General features: G+C 44.3%; 2 protein-coding genes across 4 annotated transcripts in view; one reads left to right on the plus strand and one right to left on the minus strand.

The window, feature by feature from the left end:
- Window positions 1-7,530: 7,530 nt before the first annotated feature.
- On the plus strand, window positions 7,531-13,612 carry Sod1 (superoxide dismutase 1). The gene is made up of 5 exons (XM_036204137.1): window positions 7,531-7,739; window positions 9,720-9,816; window positions 11,543-11,612; window positions 12,330-12,447; window positions 13,416-13,612. The coding sequence occupies exons 1-5, from the start codon at window positions 7,668-7,670 to the stop codon at window positions 13,521-13,523; spliced, it is 465 nt and encodes a 154-aa protein (XP_036060030.1). The 5' UTR covers window positions 7,531-7,667; the 3' UTR covers window positions 13,524-13,612.
- Window positions 13,613-15,212: 1,600 nt separating this feature from the next.
- Scaf4 (SR-related CTD associated factor 4) overlaps window positions 15,213-23,412 on the minus strand; it is a 58,244-nt gene continuing 50,044 nt past the window's right edge. For all 3 annotated transcript variants that reach the window (XM_036204136.1, XM_036204135.1, XM_036204134.1), the window contains exon 20: window positions 15,213-17,184. In XM_036204136.1, coding sequence (XP_036060029.1) covers window positions 16,235-17,184 — 950 coding nt within the window. In that variant the 3' untranslated portion in view covers window positions 15,213-16,234. The remainder of the gene's footprint in view (window positions 17,185-23,412) is intronic.

The following is a 23,412-nucleotide window of genomic DNA, read 5'->3' on the forward strand; positions in this document are numbered from 1 at the left end:
TCTGTTCTGCCTTCTCATTGGTTCTAAACCCAACCACATGACTTCCTCATCACTGCCAGTCTATACAGACCTCTAGGTCTCTATGGTTTGTACTGAGATTAAAGGTTCGGGTGACCGCTTGGCTGTGTCCTTGAACACACAGAAATCCTGCCTGCCATGTGATCGGATTAAGAGTGTGTGCTATCACCACCAGACTTCTGCTAAATGGCTTGCTCTTAGCTCTGATCCCCAGGAAACTTTATTTATTAACATACAAATAAAATCACATTTCAGCACAAATAAAATATCACCATAGACTCAGGATTTTTTTTTTGGAAAAGAAAAAAGGGGAATGGATAGGTATAGTATATTAAATTAGATTTTTGTATATACTAGTAAACTAATTTAGCAAACTATCAGCCTTAGATAATTTACACTGATATGGATTCTTGTATATTGATATAAATGTAAACTATTTTCTGCTACTATTTAAGATAATTTGTACATGGATACAAATTCAAAACTATAACTGTCATATTGTACACATGTTCCTACTCCTATCTGAAATATTTTGTATATTGATACAAATGTAAAATTATATTTGTCATATTGTCTATATGTTCTACCTCTGCTTATAATATTTTGTATATTGATACATATTTAGGATATTGTTATCATATTGAACAATACATTTCTACCTCTGTTTAAGATATTTTGTATACTGTCACAATTTTGAGGCTATTGTCCTTACTCTATACATCTGTTTATAGACTGTTTACCTTGATATGTGAAGCTTTAGTCCTTAGGTTATTTATGTAGATAAGATTTACAGATTAATAATCACCCATGATTGTCATATCTAAGTTATGCTAGTTAAGTTTTCCAGCTTTACAGAAACACATGTCAGATAGAAAAGTAATCTTCAAACACTTCATAGACCTTGTAAATATGGCATTTAAATGTTTTGATAACTTAGAATTCTGTTGACATGAGACATGATTGCTCCTGGCAGCACCAATCTACTCCCGAGAGAATGTTGGGCTTTAAAGACACTCCATATGGAAGTTTGTCTTCTTCTTGGCACAAACTGGCTTGCTGGGCAAAGAACTGCCCATGCCTCGACTGCTGGCAATACAAGTGCTGTCCCTTTCTGGATGAGCAGGACACAAGGAAAAGCAACTATTGAACTCTGCCAAGACAGAGTAAGATGGTCTTTCAAAATTCCTACTTCTAAAAATGGTTTGTAAGATATTCTAGGCCTGTAGCCAAAACAGATGCCCCATGGTGCTGAGACTAGGTGACTGTCCAGGCTGCCAGATGTTTCTGTCTGTTCTCACAATTTTTCAGATATTGCTTGTTTTCACTTCCTGTTTTCTCAGGTATTATTATTTTCCTTCTCAGGTCTTTGGTAGAGTTGAAGACTAGATAATTGTAATTTTTCTTAGTTATGATAAAAGGTAAGATATAAAACTTCAGGCTCGCAAATATAGGATAAATGATAGAATATTTTCTTTAATTTTACCAAATACAAATAGACTAGATATTGTAACTGTAATTCTTACTTGATAACTGTTTTGTTATATATAACTTTGCCAAGTTAAAGTTAAAAACTTCCTTTCTGATGAGACAGAAAAGGGGAAGTACTGTGGGATGTCTTTCTGTGTGCTGTGAATATGTGTTACTCTCATTGGTTGATAGATAAAGCCGTTTGGCCAATGGCAAGGCAGAACAAGGTTAGGTGGTACATTTAAACTGAAGACAGAGATGAAGAAGGGTGGAATCAGGAGAGATGCCAGCCTGCTGCCAAAGGAGCAACAAAATGCCAGCAGACTGGTAATGCCATGGCCATGTGGCAACATATAGATGAATAGGAATGGGTTAATTTAAGATGAAAAAGCTAGCTAGCAAGAAGCCGAAGCCATAGGCCATACAGTTAGTAATTAATATAAGCCTCTGTATGTTTACATGGGACCGGACAGCTGCAAGACTGGGTGGGACACAGGAAAACTTCCGACTACAGCAGCGGGATTGCTGGGCTATATGGTAATACTGGAAGTACTGTTACTTTCTTGGTGTTTTGAGACAGGGTTTCTCTGTGTAGCCCTGGCTTTCCTGGAACTCGCTCTGTAGACCAGGCCAGGCTCAAACACAGAGAATTAATAGTTTTCTATAATCATTCCCACCAACAATATAGGAAAGTTCTTGGCCCTTTGAGAATCATCCTAACAGGTATGAGGGAATCACTCATTGTGGATTGATTTGTATTCCCTGATGATTACCGATCATACAATTTATGTTTTCACAAGCCTTCCATCTAGGTTCTTTTAAGAAAATTTGTGTGTGTGTGTGTGTGTGTGTGTGTGTGTGTGTGTGTGTGTGTGTTTTGTGGGATATTTGTACACTGTGTGAAGATGTAATGTTGTGATTGGTGTAATAAAAAGCTGAGCGGCCAATAGCTAGACAGGAGAGTATAGGCGGGACTTCCAAGCAGAGAGAGAACTCTGGGAAGAAGAAAGGCCTAGTTGTGAGCCAGATGCAGAGGGAGCAGGATGAACAGTATGAACATGAAGAAACGAGCCTCATGGAAGAACACAGATTTAAAAATGTGGGTTAATTTAAGTTATAAGAACTAGGTTAGGAGCAAGCCTAAGCTAGGCTGAGCTTTTGTTGTTAATAGTAAGTCTCTGTGTCCTTATTTGGGAGCTGGAGGTACAGAGAGAGATTCGCTCATGTGTGTATATATATATGGGCACATACGCCAGGGCATGTGTGTGAGGGATGGAGGACAACTTGCATTCCATCATACGAGTTCTGGGGATTGAACTCAAGGCTGTTAGGTTTGACTGCAAGCACCTTTACCCACTGAGCCACCTTTCCTCACTGGCTTTCCCCCTGTACTCTGATTTACACTAAAGTTGGTGAATCACTGCTCTAGAGAGGCCACTGAGACTATAAAAACAAAGTGACACAATTGGCATTCAGTTGGTTCCTAACACTGATGTGTTAGATGATGAAGCAAATTATGGCCCCTAAAGGGAATGGCAGACTTGGTATGTCTGGTATATTGCCCAGACTTAGAAATGATGTGGGGCTCAGACAAGTGTCCAGATGGACTCTCCTAGCTTGGTGATTTTAGGTATCTTACATACCATATGTGTATATTATCAATTAAACCTCTATTCCTAAAGCCATTCTCCTTAGTAAATAGCCTGTCTCCCTCACCCTACATATCCACATGTTGTTGGCATGAGGCTCCAGTGGCATTATCTCTGTCTTTCTCCCAGTAACGGTTTCAGGACAAGGCCCTAACTTATCATGTCTCCCCAAAGGCCTCTCTGCTGCCAGCCTCACCCCATCTCTTTCTACCCACACATGATAAATGGAGTCATTGTCCTCACAGGTAAACATAATCATGCTGTCCCTGCTAACTGCTTATGGTGGCTTTACCTCTGTCAGTAAGAAACTGTCTTTGGGCACTTGTGACTGCAATTGCTTTATGCTTGCCTAATCACATAAAAGTTTCTTTTTCAAGTGTGATGAGCAGCGTTTATTGACCTGAGTTCTATCCTCACAACCCATATAAAGGTAGAAGAGAACCCACTCCACAAAGCTGTCCTGTGTCCTCCATACCCAAGATGTGGCATGTGTGCATCCTACACACATACACAGGCAAAGAAGGTGCCAAGAGTGGCAGCCCCATTCCTAGTGATAATCATTGGTAACTTCCTTTTGCTGTTTCCGTTTCCAGTGACAATTTCTGATCTATCTTACAGCAATGTCATGTACACATTGATAACACAAACACACGAACCAACTTTTCATTTGGTGAGGCCTAAGCTCCTATGGTGACTCTGCTGTGCAGTCGGGCTGACACCTGCTCCACTCAGGTCCTTCTGACTAACACTTGATCCAGGATGGTGCAGGGGCTCCTGAGAATCTGAAACCAAACGGGGCCATCGGAACAGAGAGCTTTCAACACGCTTCACTGCCAAGATGCCTAACAACCCATCTAGCTCTCAATTCATTTGTAAACTGCTAATTCAGGTTGTTTACTCCTGCTGAACAATGTAAATTCATTTTGTTTCCCCATTGCCAACTTTCAAAAATGTCTCAGATACGTCAAGCCTCTTTGGTCTAATCTTGGAGTTTATGCTTATTTTTAGTTGCTTAGGTTTTTTTTTTTTTTTTTTTAAACAATTATTTACATTTAAATGTATGCAGGTAGGACAAGTGCCACGTTTGACTGTCTAGTTTGTGCTCTAGTTCTGAGAGAAGGGAGTCTGGCCAGCTTGAGCATGGCAGGCATGGCTCTGGCAGACCTGGACCTCCTCCCCATCCCCTCTGCCTTGCTAAAACCGTTAGATTTCATTCCTGAAGCTCGCCTCCAAGGTCTGTTCCATTATAGACCACATCCTCCTCCTGAGGCTGACGACCAAGGTATTGAAGTCCAGTAATCAGAAACAGGTGCCTGAGGTCTCCAGGATGACAATTAACCGGATGCTCCTTCACTCACACCTCCTGCTGAATGTGAGCCCACCAACTCCCGACTCTCCCCTTCCCCACTTAGCCTGCAGGAAGTAGCCAGTCTTGAACAGTGCCCCTACACCCAAGGAGTCTGGGATGTTCTGGTAGAAGGTTCACCTTAGCCCCTGGCACCCTGGCACTCATACACCCAAGGAGTCTGGGATGTTCTGGTATGAGGTTCACCTTGGCCCTGGCACCCTGACACCCATACACCCAAAGAGTCTGGGTTGTTCTGGTGGAAGCCCCACCTGTTCGCCCAGGCACCTCAGAAATTCCATAGCTCCTCCTCCAGGGATGCTAAAGACTACTCCCACAGGATATTTAAACTGCTCCCCAGAAATCAGACACGTGATTTTTTTGGTCTCTCATGCCCGTCTCCTCTGGGGGGTGGTGGTGGTGGAGAATCACCCGGGAACACCATACCCATTAAACCGAGGCTTTTTCTAATTCGGTCTGATTTGGATTGCTTCACTGGAGGAAGGGCTTATCGGGGTGCAGAAACTTTTCACTCTCTACCTCTGCTGGGGACCCCTTTGTGCAGGTCCTGGGAAGGCAGTTCAACCCCTCTAATCCCGTGGAACAGGAAATCCTTGCCTGGCTTCCCAGGAGCCAAACAAGAGAGCGCTCCAGCCTCACCTGAGTGTTTCAAGAGTGATCATCATTGTTTGAGGGAGGCCCTTTGTACCATGGCCTGCTCTCTTGGCAAGTTTACAATGACCTGAAATCCAACTCTAACTTCCTGGAACCCGAAGTCTGGCTTTGGGCAAAGGCCCTTTGGCTGGGATCTGTGCTTATGTAACTAACTCTTCAGTATATATGCAAGTTAACTGGAGAATACAAATAACAATCGAAGTCACAGCTATGTATACCATCCTTTTATCTCACACAGACTCACTCAACAACGCTTTTAAGGTAGTTTTAAGCATGACCCCTATGGGGGACCCCTGTGGGGTAGGATGTGTTGATGAAGGATGGCAAAGCATGCATGGAGTGCCTCAAGAGAGAATGTGAGCAGGGAATCTCTCAATGGAGGAGGCATCAGGACCTGCTGTGAGCCTGTTTCCTGAGTTGGATGTGACAGTCACTGTCTTGAAGGGGAGCAGCCGTAACTACTCCTGTCAGGCCTTCAGGAGCTCCGCCCAGTTAATCTTTACTTGTGGAAGGAGTGGACGCTCACGAGGCCCCACACTGTCTGAAGGTAGATGAGTGGTTGGTACCCACTGGAAGAGGGAGGATCTTCTGTGGTGTAGTTGTCTGGGTCACCTACGCTCTGGTAAGGAACCCCAATAAACTAGATTGTCCACCATATAGGGCTTGGGCGCAATTAATATTTCTTTGGTTTGTTAGTACTCTGTGGAAATCGTAGTAAGATTCCCTGGGAAAAGTCACACAGCAGAGCCCAAGGGTCTCCATTGATGGGTGGATCCCAATGGCCAAATTAGCCTCTCTCTGTTTCACCCTGGCCTGGAGTGAGGTTGTGGTGTCTTGCCATCCTCAGAACTGAATCTCGCCTCCTGAGGGTAGCAGGAAATGTAGATGTCTGTATAAGCTCTTGGGAGACCAGGGAGGTTGCAATCTTAAAAAGAAATGAACTCTAGGTAAGAATCCCATCTCTCTTCTTGAGGCCCCTTCTTAGCTACAGGGACTCCTATATATCTTTCCAGACATTTCAAAAGTCCTTTGTTCATCCCATGACATTTTAGAAACACTTTCCTTGAAACACTACGTTTCACCTGTTGTATGGAGGTATCGAAAATGACTTCATGAGGCATCCTGTCCTCCAGTGCATGGCTTAAAGCCAGAGTAGAGCACAGGGGATCCCTGAGAGCCATTTTGATGTCTACAGACCCGTCAAACAGGCAAGAGAATACAGAATTTAGCTGGGAATGGTGGGGTGGACAAGTAATCCTAGTTAATGGGGATACCGAGGCAGCAGGATCTGAAATTCAAGTTCAATACTTATCTCAAAAAGAAGACACGGGGCAGTGGTGGCGCACGCCTTTTCTCCCAGCACTCAGAAGGCTGAGGCAGGCGGATCTCTGTTGAGTTCAAAGCCAGCCTGGGCCGCAGAGCGCGTTCTAGGACGCCCAGGGTTTACTATGTAGACCAGGCTGGCCTCGAACTCACAGAGATCCACCTGCCTCTGCCTCCCAAGCGCTGGGATTAAAGGTGTGCACCACCACAACCGGTTTAGCCAGGGTTTACATAGTGAGATCCTGTGTTTAAAAAAAGCAGCCGGGGTTGGAGATTTAGCTCAGTGGTAAGCGCAAGTCCCTGGGTTCGATCCTTAGCTCAAAAAAAAAAAAAAAAAAAAAAAAAAAGAAAGAAAGAAAGAAAGAAAGTAGCCGGGCACACGCCTTTACTCCCAGCACTAGGGAGGCAGAGGCAGGCAGATCTCTGTGAGTTCGAGGCCAGCCCGGTCTGCAAAGGAAGCTCCAGGACAGCCAAGACTGTTAGAGGGGGAAACCCCGTCTGTAAAACAACAAAACCAAAAAGTACAAAGAAGGATGTGGCTAAGTGATAGGGCGCTTGTTCCTCACGCGGGAGGTCGGTCCAATCCCCTGGACTCGGAAGCCAAATCAAAACTCCCGAGGGAGAGAGGCGCGTCTGCAGACAGGGCGCGGGCTTTGCACGTGTAAACCTCATGAGGAAATAAAGCCGCGGCCCAGGACACCGGACACTACACCCAGCATCCATCTTGGCGCACCCCAACTTTCAAAGCGCCGCTCGCACGCACGCGGCCTTTCCAAGCCGGAGTGGCTGGCTTCAGACCTCGGGGGCGCGCCGTGCAGGCCTGGCCTTCTCGGTTTCCAGGGCGACTACGCGCCGGTCACCTTCGCGAGACAAGCGCGGCCTGCGCTCCCGCGCCGCCGCCTCTCGGGAACTTTCTTGGCCGCCGCGCTCCCGCGCCGCCCTCGGCTCCACCCCGCAGCGCGCCCCGCGGCCAAGGCGCTCCACGGAGGGTGGGCGGAGCCCGCGGGTGACGATTGGTTCCGTGCCAGGGTGGGCGTGGCCAGGCCCGGGCGTATAAAAGGTCCGCGGCGGCGGCGGCGGGGCCTGGGCTTGCGCCGGCGTTTCCTGGGGCAACTTCCGCTGTTACCGGGTTTTTTTCCCCCCTCGCCCTCTTCAGGTTCCCGAGGCCGCCGCGCGTCTCCTCGCGAAGCATGGCGATGAAGGCCGTGTGCGTGCTGAAGGGCGACGGCCCGGTGAAGGGCACCATCCACTTCGAGCAGAAGGCAAGGCCGGGGGCTCGGGGGCGCGGGGATCGGGGCCCGGGGCCCTGCGGCGCGGGGATCGGGGATCGGGGCGCAGGCCGCGCACCTGTAGGGAGCCCGCCACGCCTCCGCCGCGGCCTGCGCCCCGCTAGGTGCTGAGTCACCGCAGCCTCGGGCAGGGGCTGGGCGCGGGAGACGGAGGGAGGGAGGCGGCCGGGGCGCCGCGGGGCCTCCCGGGCCGGTCCGTCCCTTTCCGCGCCCCCGAGCGGCCCGGTCCGCCCGGGCGAGCCAGCCCTCTTGGCATCCGCTATCCCTCCGGGATCGCAGCTTTCCCGATGTCCCTGTCCCGAGGGCTCAGCGCTCCGTGGCCACCGGCTGAGTATGTTTTTCAGGCGGCCGACCGATGGCGTTTGGGGCGTTTTTTTTGAAAACGACATCCTGGGTCGTTCTGGACTAGGTCAGGGTCGGGCCGCAAGGGTGAAAAAAGGGATGGCCGTGGCTTTTTCTTCTCTCCCAGCTCCGGAAAGACACCCGACCGTGGGTGTTTTCTAGGGCCGCGTGTTGCTGAGCCTGTCTGGAAGCTCATGAAGAAGTGTATTTTCGAAAAATATTGTCAGTAGTACTGCAGAAACACATGCGTCACAGGGAAGATCATTGTGGTGAGAGCGTGTCCAGAGCCTTAGGGGAGGTTACCATCTGCAGGAAGGTTCTGTTACAGTTGGCTTAATCCCGAGAGAATATTTGATAAATGGAGTGTGGATATGCGCTCTAGAATGTTTACATAAATGTGAGAAGACACAACGGAGCGAATGCAAGTGTCTCCTTTATGCGAGGGAGAGCTGATCACGTGGATTTAGTTTTTATTAACCTGTCTCGGGTTCAGCAGCTTTTTTGGCATTTGAATGCACTTTGCTCTTTTTCTTTCTTTCTTTCTTTCTTTCTTTTTTTTTTTTTTGTTTGTTTGTTTTGTTTTTCCCCACACGTAAATTCACCACTGTGAGAAAGGTCTTCTTTCCTCACCGTGAGAAAGGTGAATACCAGCTAGGGGTCCACCCCTGGGTCCAGGTTCGTTCCCGTCATCTGCTGCCTTCCCAGATCAGCTTGCAGGATTCTTCTGTGAATCCCGGAGCTTCACGTTGCTGGTGCCCTTTGTACCCGATAAAGACCCTTGGATAGTTCAGCATTCCAGATTGGCACTTGTAATAACCTGGCCATCACCGCTGTTTGATTTAACCTGTTGCCAACTTTTCCTTCTTTTGTTGAAGAAGGTCTCAGCGTGTGTGTGCTGATCGATGCAGTCACGTCTTGCTTTTTCTCTCTGTTACAATCTGGAGCTATACTAATTTGAGTTTTGGATGTGACATTACAGCACAGCTGCTGGGATGGTGGTGGATGACACTGCCTTGGTCTTCTACTCTCTGTAGTATTGTTATTGTCCTTTCTTTTTGATAAGTGGGGAGTTCTCTAGATTTGAATGCCTAATGAGTTTGTTTGTTTTTTAAGTAGCTCTGGTTACACCCAGGTGGACCCCCTCAGGCAGTAGGACATGATATTTTCTGGCTACTAAATAAAAATAAGGGAGCCGATGAACATCCCTAGTTGCTGAGTGGAGAACCAGGGTCCCGGGGTAGCCAGTGTGCATTTCTGTAAGAGTCAAGCCAGACACAGTGAGTGCAGTGCCTGTCTATTCCCTAGGCCTGACATTTAGTAGCCCTCTTAATTCTGTTGTTCTGTTAGGTGCTTTTTAAATGCTGCTCAGTCCAGGAGCCTGCCAACATGGCCGCTGGCAGCAAGTGTTATGAGAAGATTGATAGGGAGGGAGGCCTAGAGCTAAGCAACAAGAGTCCTTACCCTGTGGGAGTGGTGCACTAGAATTTGGACTTTTTTTTGGGGGTGTGTGTCCGGCTTTTGTGCCTTTTACTGTGAAGGGTGAAGGGTTCAGAAACATTTGCACTCAAACTTGATGCCTTAATTTTATTTATTTATTTATTTTAAATAAAGGCAAGTGGTGAACCAGTTGTGGTGTCAGGACAAATTACAGGATTGACTGAAGGCCAACACGGGTTCCATGTTCATCAGTTTGGGGATAATACACAAGGTAGGTCTCATGCTGGCTAGTGACCATCCGAACCTGGCTGACCAGTAAAACAAATGGTACTGAGCTGAGACTCAATTGTTAGTGATTAAAAAAAGAATAGAATTTTTTTTTTCCTTTTCTTTCTTTTTAAAATTAAGTTAAAATAACCACTTAGGTCAACCTTCAGGAAAGTAGCCATAAAAAGTGTGTTTGAGGGGCTGTAGTGATGGCTCAGAGGTTAAGAGCACTGACTGCTCTTCTAGAGGTCCTGAGTTCAATTCCCAGCAACCACATGGTGGCTCACAACCATCTGTAATGAGATCTGGTGCCCTCTTCTGGTCTGTAAGCATAAATGCAGACAGAACACTGTACACACAATAAATAAATGAGTAAATCTTAAAAAAAAAGTTTGAATCCTTAGGTGTGAAGGAAGTTGATTCTCTCTTTTTTTTATATATTGTCATAGTGGCTTGAGTTTAAAACAGAAACAAACAAACAAACAGTCAGGCTCCTGCTTACTTTGGGTAATGCTTTGAGGTGTTTGGAGCTGGGGTTGAGGGTGGGCACAGTGTCTGGGAACGGCTCCAAGCCTTGGCATGAGGGGCACCGTGGGACACAAGTGATGAGAACTGGAGATGATACAACATAGGTTCTTAGGATGAGGTGTATTTTCTCAGTTTGGGAGTAGAATCAAGTCAGCAAAAAGTGGTGGGTCCAATTGCATTTAGTGATCTTTTGCCACTTGGGAGTAATGATCTGAATTTTGTTCACACACTTGTAAGAAGAGCCCCATTCATCAGAGAGCTTTTCCTCCTTTTTCCCTGGCCTCTCCGCTCTTGCCTCCCTCCCTTCTCCACACAGCCCAGGCTGGTCTGGAACTTGTGGTGTAGTCCAGACCAGTCTCTGAACTTGTCTTTTAAGTCTCGTGTGTGCTGGGTTATAGCATGTACTGTTAGAACCTGTGTGTAATGTGGCACAATTTGGTCCAGTTACTTATGATCAAGTTTGATCCATTCTGATAATTAACTAAAATTCCAAGTTGCTTTGCCTCTGCTGATAGCTTTGATATGCTAAACTCCTTTCTGAATGCCCTTTACTTATTCTCTGGGCCTGGGTAGAGGCTGTAAACAATGGAAAGCCCTACATGAAAGGACTTCCTGCATTGTTATGATTGTGTTGGCCCACAAGAGTACCTGTAATACTGGTTATATCCCTTGAGTTGTGTAGGGCAGCAGCCTTGGCCATTAGGCATAAGGTTCCATTTAACAGTCTGCTTGCCCCAAGTAAAGGCCAGATGGATGAACTACTTGAAAGACGAGTGTTTTTGTCATAAAGGTATGCCACTTTCTTAAAAGCCAAGATCTTTACATGTGGGACTTCAGAAGAGCCATTGAAGATCACATCTGCTCCACTTTAAAGGAAGGAGTCAGAGCCAGCATGGTGTGACACTCCATGTTCCTAGCACTTGGAAGGCTGAGGCAGGAGGATCACAAGTTGCAGGTATCCTGGGCTATAAGAGTAAGACTTTGTCTCACAAACCAAAGGAAAAGTGACGGCCTAGAGAAAGAAGGGAGCTTGAGAATATATGGTTATACACCCCTGCTCTTTACACCACATGCTGCTTCTTGTTTTTGTTATCCCAGCACACACCAGGCCAATGTTTGTTGTGTTGGAAGTTGTGAGAATGCTTACATTGTTACATACAGGCATTTGCTTCATAATCTAACTGCTGGTTTCTCGTGGATAGGCTGTACCAGTGCAGGTCCTCATTTCAATCCTCACTCCAAGAAACATGGCGGACCAGCAGATCAAGAGAGGTGAGCAGCATGCTTCATATGCATATGGTGGAGAGGCCACCTGTGAGACAACCCAGTGGTCTCCCTACTTCTGCTTTTGTATTTTCTTTCGCTTCACAGCTTCCCTCTCCACAAGTGCTGGAATGGTTTATTTGGGGGAAAAGGAGTTGACAAATGGGGACTCTTAATGTGATTTAGTTTTGTAGCATTTATTGAAGATGAACTAATACAAGTGCCCAAAGGAATCAATACAGAAAATGTCAAGGATAACAGTACTGTTAGTCACTAGCAAAGTATCATTGTGTAACAAGACACTACTGCAGTTAATGAAAGCTAGTTGAGACCCCATTTATATGTTAAATCTCTCAGGAAAGTCCTAAATTTAAAAGACTGCCTTGATTTTCTACTGGAGGCCTGGGAGCAAAGCTTTGCTAAATATGCTAACTCAGGAGCTGAGTTCATCCTTTGCTACAAACCCTGAAATGAGAAGTATATCCCAGACCCTGACTCTTCTCAGAGCATACTTTTAAACTTGAACTGTGTATTCAGGGTATCCTAGCTACCTGTTTTAAAATGTTTCCAGATCTTTGTCAGTCTGGAGAAGTGGTTAGATTTGATATGTGCACCTATTAATCCACTGATGTATTTGACTTAGGATGTTAATGTAGCTCTTAAACTCTGCTGATGTGAATGAAGTAGACATCAGTGCTTATCCACTTGATGCTGTTCTAATGTTAGGCATGTTGGAGACCTGGGCAATGTGACTGCTGGAAAGGATGGTGTGGCCAATGTGGCCATTGAAGATCCTATGATCTCACTCATAGGAGAGCATTCCGTCATTGGCCGAACAATGGTGGTAAGTTTTCATATGAGAACATAGATAGGATTTCTTCTAACATGGTTATATACCTTTCCATGACTTGATGATGGCCAAACTAGTTTCTAAAGAATCACATAAACTATAAGAGTTCAGAATAGGAAAAAGGTTTTATTGGATATAATAGTGAAGAATTAATTTGCCTAGGTCAGTTAAGAACACTGTTCTGCTGAGATGCAGTAGTAGAAAGCAGGTTACATTTGATCAGACTGGGTCTAAGTAGAAGAAACAGTAGTCTTTAGTTTAAAACAGCCAGATTTTCTTGCCATGATTGCCCCCTTACAGTTAAACCTTTCGTTGAATGTAAACTCTGCGATGGATGTCAGTATTCAAGTCTGTAGGTTATCATGGCTTGGTTACCATATGGGAGCCGTCTTCCCAAGTTACCCTCAGGAGCTGAATCTGGTCCATGCAGAACAAGTAGTAAAGGCTCTTGCCCACCTCGGGCAGCTACCTTTTCAGTAGGCACTTCCTTTCAGTTGACCCTTTATCCTTAGAATTTTCTTCAGCCCTATTGGTGAAGCAGAACAGTCACTTATAAATGTTCTAAAAATAAAATTTAAAGTCTTGTTGCTAAATAAAGATATTTAGAATTGCCTCTTATTTGTAGGCCTATAGTTCACTAACGTGAGATTTTAATAGCAAAAAATTTTGGGGTGTGTATGTGTGAGGCTAAGATCAGCATGTGGCCCGTTACAGTCACTTGGGTTCATAATATTTCATTTAGAAACAGCAACATTTACCTAGCAGTTAAAGGTAATGTGTCTTTGTTACTAGCAAGGAAAAGCTAAGTTGTCTGCTCTTAAATGCTAGTATAAATGTTAGCCTATTTATTTACTAATAGATTGGAACATTTTGTAAAAGCTTTTAAGTCTTTGTGGTATTGCCGGGGAAAGGTACTTATTACTTGATTGCCCAAAGCTAAATGTTGTTAATTCTTTTCAAAGGTCCATGAGAAAGAAGATGACCTGGGCAAAGGTGGAAATGATGAAAGTACAAAGACTGGGAACGCCGGGAGCCGCTTGGCTTGTGGCGTGATTGGGATTGCCCTGTAAACATTCCCTGTGTGGCCGAGTCTCAAATCACCTGCCATCCTGCTAAACTGTAGAGAGAAAACCATTAAACTGTAATATTGAAAGTGTAACTGTGTGACTCCTCTTTGATTGCTTTAAGGACTTGTAATGAGAACTGATAATGTTTGGAAGAAGTGTATAGTTTTATAACTCACTAAACTAAACCCGGTTTCTATGTGTCTCTGTTTTGCCAGACTTAATTACACATGGATATTAAACTCAAATTCTCATTCAAGCCTGTGAGTGAAACGTGTGACACTTATTTTGAGCCTATTAATGTATACAAGTAAAAATTCGAAGTCAGCCTTTACATTAAGCATCAGCAACAGACTCAGTGATGCTAATTTTCATAGTACTGGGTTTTGAATGTGGTACCATCAAAATGTATGCATGGCCTTTATTGTGGTAGCTCAAACTGAATTTGATCTTAGAAAACTTGCTGCCTCTTGGTAGTAGCTTCACAGAAATTACCTAAAGCTCTCCATTTAGATTCAGAGTACCTAACTATTTTAAAATAAAAATATTACACTTAGGTGTCGTAATTTAAGAAAAAGCCCTTTAGTCACTTGCATTGAACTCATAAAAGGCAAATATATAGCCACAGCTAGCCAAAGTTAATTTAGTACCTACTCTACTTTCCAAGGGAAGCTGGTGCCATCTGTTTTGGTGCTCTGGAAAAACACGGCATCAGTGGGGGGGGGGGGGGGAGAGGGAGATGAAACCAAATTTGACCAGAGGTTCTGACTAAATCCTGACTTTTATAACACGTTAATGAAACTGAGTGTCTCTTAATACATATGTACCTAAGAAAGACTCCCTTTTAAAGGAAATACTAACCTAACTGGCTTGTGACTACCTGGAAAAGTTAATTCAACTGAAATATTTCTGACAAATCAGGTGTAAGCCATAGTCCTGTTCATTCATAATTTTTCAAACACAAGTCACTGGGATACTGCTAAATTGGAAAAGGATAAATTTTGGTGTTCCCAAGTTTTAAAACCACTCATGGAATGTGTTCATAAGTGGTTATGTTGAAGTTTGAGGTAAATAATGTCACAGATTTCCTTAAAAGTAGCTTTGATGTGTGGGATGATTCAAATGCAGAGATGAAACATCTGGTGTAATCACAAACCAGCTGTATTGTTTAGTGGTTCATTTCTTAGTAGTTTTAGTTGGAGATTTAAGTCTGTCCTTGAAATCTGGGCACTGGATAATCGGGTGTGTTTTTTTTTCTTCCCTGAAGTATATTAGAGCAAGAACTGAAAAATCTAAGTAGGATCAGCATAAAACTAAAACCTGGAACAGCTATAAATAAGTTTCCTTATCATCACAAAGACCTTGCATTTAAAACTCAAGTGAGAACTTCTTGACACTCTAAAGCTAAGCCAGTTTAGGAGTTTTTTTGCTTAACTTAGCATCTTGTGGTTTTCAAATCCCATTTACTTATTTTTAGGATTATGTGCATGAGAGGAAAATGAGTTCTACCACTTGGGTCCTAGGGATCAAACCGAGGCCATCAAGGTTGGCAGAAAGTGTCTTTACTGCCTGAGTCATCTTGCTTGTCCTTAATGTAATTTTAGGGAAAAAACTTTCAGAATAAATCAGTGGTTCTCAGCCTGTGGGTCACAACCCCTTTGGGGGTCCCTTATCAGATATTTATGATTCCTAACAGCCAAGTTACAGCTATGAAGTAGCAATGAAACAATTCTATGGCTGGGGGTCCCCACAGCATGGAGGTTGAGAGCTGCTACTGTAAATAAACCCCTGACTCTGGACAACTCCCTTGTATGTCAGTGCTTCTCACTACTATTAAAGCCTCAGTTTGGTTTCAGATGCAGCAAAACGTTCAGTGTACCTCTTGGGCTATTGAAGATGGTAAAGGAAACAGGCAAAACTTTACACTGTACCTAGTCTATAAAAAGCTTTTTGGTTCCATACATTAACCTTGACCTCACTTTACATCTTGGAAATTTTTTAATGGGATGACTATAATAAACAACATATTCAACGTTCTAAATAATGCCCAGGCAATCAGGTAATTTGTAGTATAATGTTGGGAATCCAATTATTTCCCCTAGCAAATCTCTCTTTACAAATTAATTACGGCAACATTACCACAAATCCAATGGGGAAAAAGATCTTTCTTAGTTTAACATTAAGACCACTGATCTTTACCTTATGACCAAAATATTAAAAGTCAGAAGAATAAAACTCGTGTTGGCAAATACATGTCTTTTTTCTTATCAAAGAAGTCTAACTTAGACTCTAATACATCAACAGCTCAAACTTCAATGGTTAACATCCTTTTCCACCTTAATGCAGTGTATGAAGAATAGCACACATTAAAGTTTGTTACGAAAATAGAGTTTATTAAAAACATCCCTATTGTTTGAGGAGCTTTCACCGTTACCTTGTCTTAAATTAAAAAAAAAAAAAAATAGAGAGCACTTCTAATTAGGATTTGTAAACTTTTAAAAGTCAAAACTTTTAAAAAGTTACAGCAAAAAAGGGCAATATATCTTCAGTATTTTTTGTTATTTTGTGGCTATTTTTAAATAGAAGGGGAGCAATCAAATTGCTTACAGACCCCACCAACTACTGGGAGGTGATGTAGCAGGAGCAAATATTATACAGCATCTGTACACCTCAGCTCTACACCCAAGTGTCCTGTCAGATTCTGTTAAATCCAGTCTCTAGCGAGGAGCCTCTGCTGCTGAGCCAGAATCCTTCTCAGGTTCAACGGATGAGGTAGCCTCAGCAGGTGACTCTTCAGGTTTTACCACTGTGGCCGTGGCCTCCCCCTGATCAAGTTCAGAAACAGTGTCTACGTTTCCCACTTGGCTAAGGGGAGGTTCACTGGCTTTGCCACCACCTGCCCTGTCTGGGAGCTCATGCTTCTCCTTCCGATTCTCTTCCTTCTCTCTACGGGACTCTCTATCTCTAGAATCCCTGTCTCTGTCCCGATGCCCACTAGAGCGTCTATTTCTCTCTTCCAAGTCTCTGTGTCTGTCCCGGTCAGGGCTCCTTCTTCCCCACTCTCTCCTTTCACGGTTACTATTATCTCTATCATCATTACGGTTCCCATACCGTTCCCGGTCATTTTCCACCCTATTTCCAAAAGATCTTCTTCCAAACCTTTCTTGGTCTCTACCTGAATTGAACTGCTGCTGCCTGCTATCATTTCTAAACTGCTGTGGCTGCTGCTGCTGCTGCTGCTGCTGAGCTGGTGCTGGCTGCTGTGATGGCGCTGGCTGCTGTGGCTGTGACTGTTGTGGTGGTGGCTGCTGCTGCTGCTGCTGTGGTTGTTGCTGCCTTCCATCTCTGTCTTCTGGTCCTCCAGGGCCTGGCCCTGGGCCCCCAAGCCCTGGCATTCCACCAGGCCTAACGAAGGGGCCATGTGGTGGAAAGGGCCCTTTCATTCCATGAGGTGGGGGCATAGCAAAGCCCCCTGGTCCTGGAGGCGGACCTCTGTGCATCATGTGCGGTGGCATGGGGCGAGGTGGCATCATAGGAAACCGCTGCAAGTGAGGTGGAGGCATCCCTGGGGGGCGCTGGAGTGGGATCAGGCCAGGTCTGGCACCAAGAAGACCAGTAGATGGTGCCTGGAGCCCAATTACAGGGCCAGGTGCAACTCCTTGAGTACCTGAAAGATAATACAAAGGAAAATGTCAATGTCTGATTTTAGTTGTCTCCTATGGAATTGTAAAGAAAAATACAATTCAGCTCTGAATCAATTTCACTCTGAATTCATGCTGAACTAAGGCCACGTTAGCCAGTGACAACCCAGGTAAGCAATGGCAGACTCCTTGTTTAGTTACCCAATACAGGCAGAGGCCAAGAAACAGTGAGAGAGTAATTGTACACTGCAGCTCTCTCATCAGACATCTCCTCTAGCAGCACCCTCAGAAGCTGTGCTACCAACCCGCAGGACATGAAGGCCTGTATTCACTGTTGGCTCGTTCTCCACGTTTACGATCGGATCCTGTGTCCTAATGTGCCTCCTCTGAAGAAGAGAGGTCAACGGCTTAAAGCATTTCGTCAAGATTCCATTCTACTACTTCCTGTGGCTGTTAGTGTTCATCACCATTCCAGCATCTACGATAAAGACCCCCCCCCACACACACACACAAAGCCGCCTTTTCATTTTTTTCGAAGCATTGTTCAAAGTGTCATCTGTGAGGGCAACATGAGGGCTGGATCCTGTGGAATCCTCAACTACACACCTTCTACTCTTCTTCCACAGGAGGCAAGACTGGCAAAGCTGATGCTCTTTCAAGGCCTGCTTATGGCCTTTGTTTCCGGTTTGGAGGAGAGCCTGCTCATTCTGGCCCAAAAATCATGTAAGTTCAACCCAACATTTGCAGAAGTAGGGAAAATTAAGGATTTGTTTTAGTCCTGAAAAACAGGTATCACATCTATTTCTTTCCAAATACAAAGAACAAAAGTCACTATGATAAAAAAGCTATTCTGATAACAGAAAAGGCTCCAGATAGCAACAGGTAATAAAGTAGTGGGTAATAAGCACATCATTTGCCCATGTACCACAGAAAAAGCTTTGAGAAAGTCCCCCAAGTACACAAAGATAAACATTAGTCAGGAGTTACTTTTAAAGTGTGTGTGTGTGTGTGTTTCAAGACAGGGTTTCTCTGTGTAGCCCTGGCTGTCCTCAAACTCAGAGATCCGCCTGCCTCTGCCTCCCAAGTGCTGGGATTAAAGGTGATGCTCCACCACTGCTTGGAGTTACTTTTGATACACACTTAAGTGTTCCAAAATGGGGACAGTAATACCTGTCACTTAAAACATGACAGAGTTCAGTGCCTACTGAGGTAACTCAGCCACTATTATTTTGTTTAGTAAGGTGATATTCTAGGACTAAGCAGAACATTTTAGATCCATGTTCTTCCATTATCAATTATGCTTTAAAGTCAACTTTAGTAGCTAAGAATTTAAAGCCAATGAAACTCCCAATGTAAGGTTGTAAGTTGAGAAGCCCTATGAAATGGGTAAATGTGGCAAGGACTTTCTGAATGTTACCAGAAAATCCTAGACAATAAAAATACTACAGACTATCAGCTAGACCAAGACCAAAATACTCAAGTAGCAAACCCAGTCAGTGCTTTTTATGCACTGAGTTACTAGGAAGAGTTTGTTCTCAGGACTAAAAGAACTGATGCATACTGTTAGGTGCGCGTGGGCATCTTCCAGCACTCATCTATAGGCTCATGGGGACCATCTCAAAATGCTCTAAGAACTCAGACAAGCCTGAGAAATCAAAAGTCAGCCTTATGCTAGGCAATGGGAAGTCCTTAACAGCCAAACTGACTATGGATGTAAGATGCAAGGCCAACTCCACATCACAGAGGATAAAATGAGAATCTTTATTAAACATACTCCACAGTCCCTAGGACTTATTAATCCTTAAACAGAGTGGATTTGAAGATGTACAGGGATAAACTGGGTCAATAAATATGTATTTAAACCTCCCATAAAGTACAATAAAAAAAAACCCACAAAACACTTGCCCAATCTACTTTATAAATGTGGATGTTTCTATTTGGCATTTGCTCTAAATATCAGACCAAATCCTTCTCATTTTTATCAACTGGGAAGATGTGTCAGGTGGGATGTCCTCTTGGAGTGTGGAGAAGCAGTAACATTTCTAGATCACATACACTGCTGGCCCTCAGACAATGGATAACCTCAGCTCCCTACCCCTTTCAACTGCAGCTCCTTTAGCTATTTTTGCAGTAAAAATGCACTACTTCTGTAATAAAGGATATAATTAAAATGTATACAGTGAATCCTTTAATAGACAACACAGGTGATGTTAACTTTTGCTAGGGAATCTTTAAGCTGGCATTATACACCAGTGGAATACAGAAAAGATTCATGAAAAAAGAAAAAAAAAAACAGGTTGGGGATTTAGCTCAGTGGTAGAGCGCTTGCCTAGCCCTGGGTTTGATCCTCAGCTCAAAAAACAAAAACAAAACAAAACAAAAAAACCAAACAAAACCAAAAACAAAAAACAAGCAAACAACAACAAAAAACAACAAAACCCAAAAAACTAACACACCAAAACTTTACTATGAACTCATGTAAGTTTGAGGATTTAAAAAAAAAAAAGTCTTCCTTTCAATTTCAAATGCTACAGATGGTGCAGCCAGATAACAGTAAGAGGGCTAGGGTTAGACTGACAGCAGATGTGTGGACCTGAACAGCAATCAGAGAAGAGGTCTGGGTTGGGTCTGAAGGACAGGCAGAAAAAATACAAACCAGTATGGGTAGGGGAAGGAAGGTGTGATGGAGGGAGGGGGTTGGGAGATTTAAAAACAGCTTTGTACTTCAGTGAGGCAGTAGGTGTATCATTCAAGTGAACTGCAGGATGACCTTGAACGCAAAGAGAGGAGACCCTAGCTACAGACAAGGCTTCTGAAGCTGAAAAGGAGGGCCAAGGCAATAGGGGTCTTGAGTGCCATGATAAAGAATCTGGTCTTTCCCTAATTAGTGGGGGAAACCAGAGTGGGAACGTGAGCAGACGAATGATCCTGTTTGTTTTGAAAGAACATGCTAAGTGGTGCACAGAAAACAGGGAGGGTCGGTCGGACTGTTAAGTTCTTCTTACCCCCAAGAATCAAAGAAGGGTGAATGGCAAGACAAGAGCTAGTGTAGGAGACACACTGAGGACAGCTAGTGGGCAGGGCTGACTTCTGGGATTCAGAAACTCAGACCACTGTGTGGATGAAGGTGTCAATGCAAGATCAAGAATGCAACAGTAACTATTTTAGGAGATGAATGAGATATGTCCTTTTTAACAGAGCACTTGGACAACCTTGCTAGATGTGTGTAAGCAGCAAATCATGTACATACACAGGGCTCAGCAAAGCAGAGTCACAGCACTAATACTGGCCAATACTAAACAAAAAGAAAAAAAAGAGATCAGACCTGGGGAACTAACACATCACATACACTTAGAAATTTCTAAGAAAACAAGGTTTGGGAGCAGGCTGGGGGGAAAAAAATCCAAGTGCCTGCCTGTAATGTGGAGGAAGAAGGATGATGGGTGCCAGGCTAGCCAGGGTTATAGAGCAAGTCCAGGATGAGGTGGTGGTGAGGGAGACAACAAAACAAAAAACAACCAACCAAATTGGCCCATTTCCTAATGATTCCCAAAATGGCTGCTTCACAATTAAATTACAAAGAGACACCGCCATGGCAGAAGAGATCTATGAAAAGGGTAAGGGAGGGATGTCAGGAGATTGCTCTGACACCGAGGTGAAAAGGATACACATAAACACAAGGGCTTTCAGCTGAGACCCACGGAGGGCATGAAACATAAGAAACACAAATGGATCTTTAAAGAACAGCAGGGATCTCCTGTGTGCGAGCGAGGTGAGGGCCAGAAGCGAGTGCAGGAGGCGAAGACTGTACCCCTCCCTCTCTTCTTGGCCAGCCTGGCCTTCCACTCCACCGCAGCAGCCTCTGCCTCGCCTCTAGGGGTCATGGAGGCTTTATCACTACTAACTTCCCACTCAATTCAAATCCCAACTAGTCTGTCTGCCCATGCTCCTCTAGGAGACGTCCTCGACCATCTCCTTCCTTAGCCCCTGATTTTCTCTCTTTATAGCCATGGGAGATTCCCAACACTGGTTTGATATTTTTAAAATATCAAACATGTGGCACTTGGGATTGATCACAGGGCCTTACACCGAGCTACGCCTTCACCCTCAATATTCATTTTAAATCTGGGCCTAAGCGTGGCTGCCAGTCCCTCCAACCTCAAACCCCCTAAGAAATTTCTTAACTACAGAACATGTTTCCCTCTGACCAGCAACCTTCCATTCCCAGTCAATCCCACTCCCACATCCAGGGAACCTATTTCATAGGTTAATGCCCCACCCCCCTCAGTTTACTATAGTTGGCCTGCTTTATGATGACTTTCCCACATCCTATAGTGTGCCCGTATAGGAATTTCAAGCCAATGGTTCTTGCACATTCAGAATACCTTCAATATCCTTAGAAGAAAGCGTGTTCTATTAACCACCCCCCACCCCAAGCCCAGCCAGCTATTCTTTATTTCTGTGAACTTGCCTGTTTACCAACACTTCAAAAAATAAAAGAATCATACAATATCATACAATACGTAGTCCTCTGTGAGTGGCTCCTTCCACTTGGCATTTTTCCAAGGATCATCCAAGTTGTGTAGCACGAACAAGTACTTATTATCAAATAATCTTCCATTACATGAACACACCATTTTGTTTTATTGTACTTTTCTTTGCAAAACCACCTTGTTACTTTCCCACGCAACCCACAAACCTTCATTAGATGCTTGCACCTGTGTCTGTTTTCTGCCCATCTGTGGCCATATCAAAGCCCCTAATCTGGACCCACACTCCCCTCTCTATTAAGCTACTGTACACTATCCTGCCCTTCTTTCTTATATTAGGGTCTCCAGAATCATCCACTATTTAGAAATAAAAACAAAGTAACTCCCTTCTCTGCCACCTTCTTCCAGTATCCACCCCCATGTGCCCATGAAGCAACTCTCCCTGGGGATTTAAGAAAAAAAAAAAAAAAATCACCATCTATATCCATTTCTTTACCCCCATTCTCTCCTGTCCCTACATCAGGATCCCAAATCCATCATCCAATGAAACTTTTCATGAGTCACTTAGAGCCTTCATTTTGTTAAGGCCTGCTGCCAAGACTAAGTAAGCACTTAGTTTCTGAGACAGCATCATGTTACACACTCCAGGTTTTCCTCCAATTTAGGATCCTCTTTCTTCGTCTACTTCCTGGGTTTGGGGAGTCCAGTCATGACCCACCACACCAACTTAAGAGTTTTGAGCCAACAATGGCATTTCAGAGCTCATCTCTTCCCTCTTTGCCCTTGCATGGCCTCCACAGTATTTCCCCGTGTTCTAGTCCACTGGCTACATTTTTTCTCTACCGTCTGCTGGGCAGAATAGTACATGAGTGGCTAAATGCTAGGCTCCCAGTGGAGCAAATTTACTCTGACTTTAACCCTATCAATTGTAGCCATGAGACCATGGGGGCTTATGTCTTCCTTTGTTTCAGTTTCTCCAGCAACTGATTAATGCACACAAGTGCTTAGAGATCCTGCCAAATACAAATACATGTCCTTTAGCAGCTAGCGCCTTATTTTCAGCTGTGGAATGTTTTAAGGACTGTAGGCTATGCCCATTTACAACTGTCGTTGCTGTGGCTCTACAGGCCTCTGACATTATATATTATCCTTATCTAATGGCACATTGGATGTATCTCTCTAGAATTTATCCAGTGTACATGGCATTTTCACCTGGACATCAAAATTAAAACACTGAGCACTTAAATGTGGCCACCACACGCCACAATGGCCAGCACCCCTGAAGATGTGTACATCTCAGGAATGACTAAGTCACTGCGCCAACTGCTCATGTCCATGTGACAAATGTATACATCTGATGCTTTTCATTGCACATACTTAAGAGTGGGGCAGTCCTCAAGGGCCTACCTTCAAAATGCATTCAGATCTCAAACTGCTGTATCATCCAAATGGGGCTACTGTTCTCTTACCAGCTCTCAGTCTCCTCCTTAGAAAACAGCCTGTTTTAAAGCCTAGCACACTACTTCCCTCTGTGTACCCCCGACTTCCATATTCCCTACATTCATCCATAAGTCTCTTGGAGATTGCTCTGCTCCAGCTCTACCAGTCTCTCGTGGTTCCTCCAGGAAAAGTTGCTTCTTAGTCCAGGTTCTCTTGTTGGCATGCCTGAAATGCCAAATATCAGTACTTACGTGGCGTATTTTCCTTTCTCCTGTACTTCTCCCAATGCCCACCCTGGTCATCTTATTGACAGTGAACGGCACA

Source organism: Onychomys torridus, chromosome 12 (assembly GCF_903995425.1).
Source record: "Onychomys torridus chromosome 12, mOncTor1.1, whole genome shotgun sequence".
NCBI classification, from domain to species: Eukaryota; Metazoa; Chordata; class Mammalia; order Rodentia; family Cricetidae; genus Onychomys; species Onychomys torridus.

What these genes read in the sequence shown, in the direction of transcription:
- Sod1 (XM_036204137.1), top strand. Translation starts at nt 7,668, where the DNA reads ATGGCGATGAAGGCCGTGTGCGTGCTGAAGGGCGACGGCCCGGTGAAG. An exon ending in CCATCCACTTCGAGCAGAAG is followed by an intron (nt 7,740 to 9,719) that starts GCAAGGCCGGGG and finishes TTTTAAATAAAG; the next exon opens with GCAAGTGGTGAACCAGTTGT. An exon ending in TCATTGGCCGAACAATGGTG is followed by an intron (nt 12,448 to 13,415) that starts GTAAGTTTTCAT and finishes TTCTTTTCAAAG; the next exon opens with GTCCATGAGAAAGAAGATGA.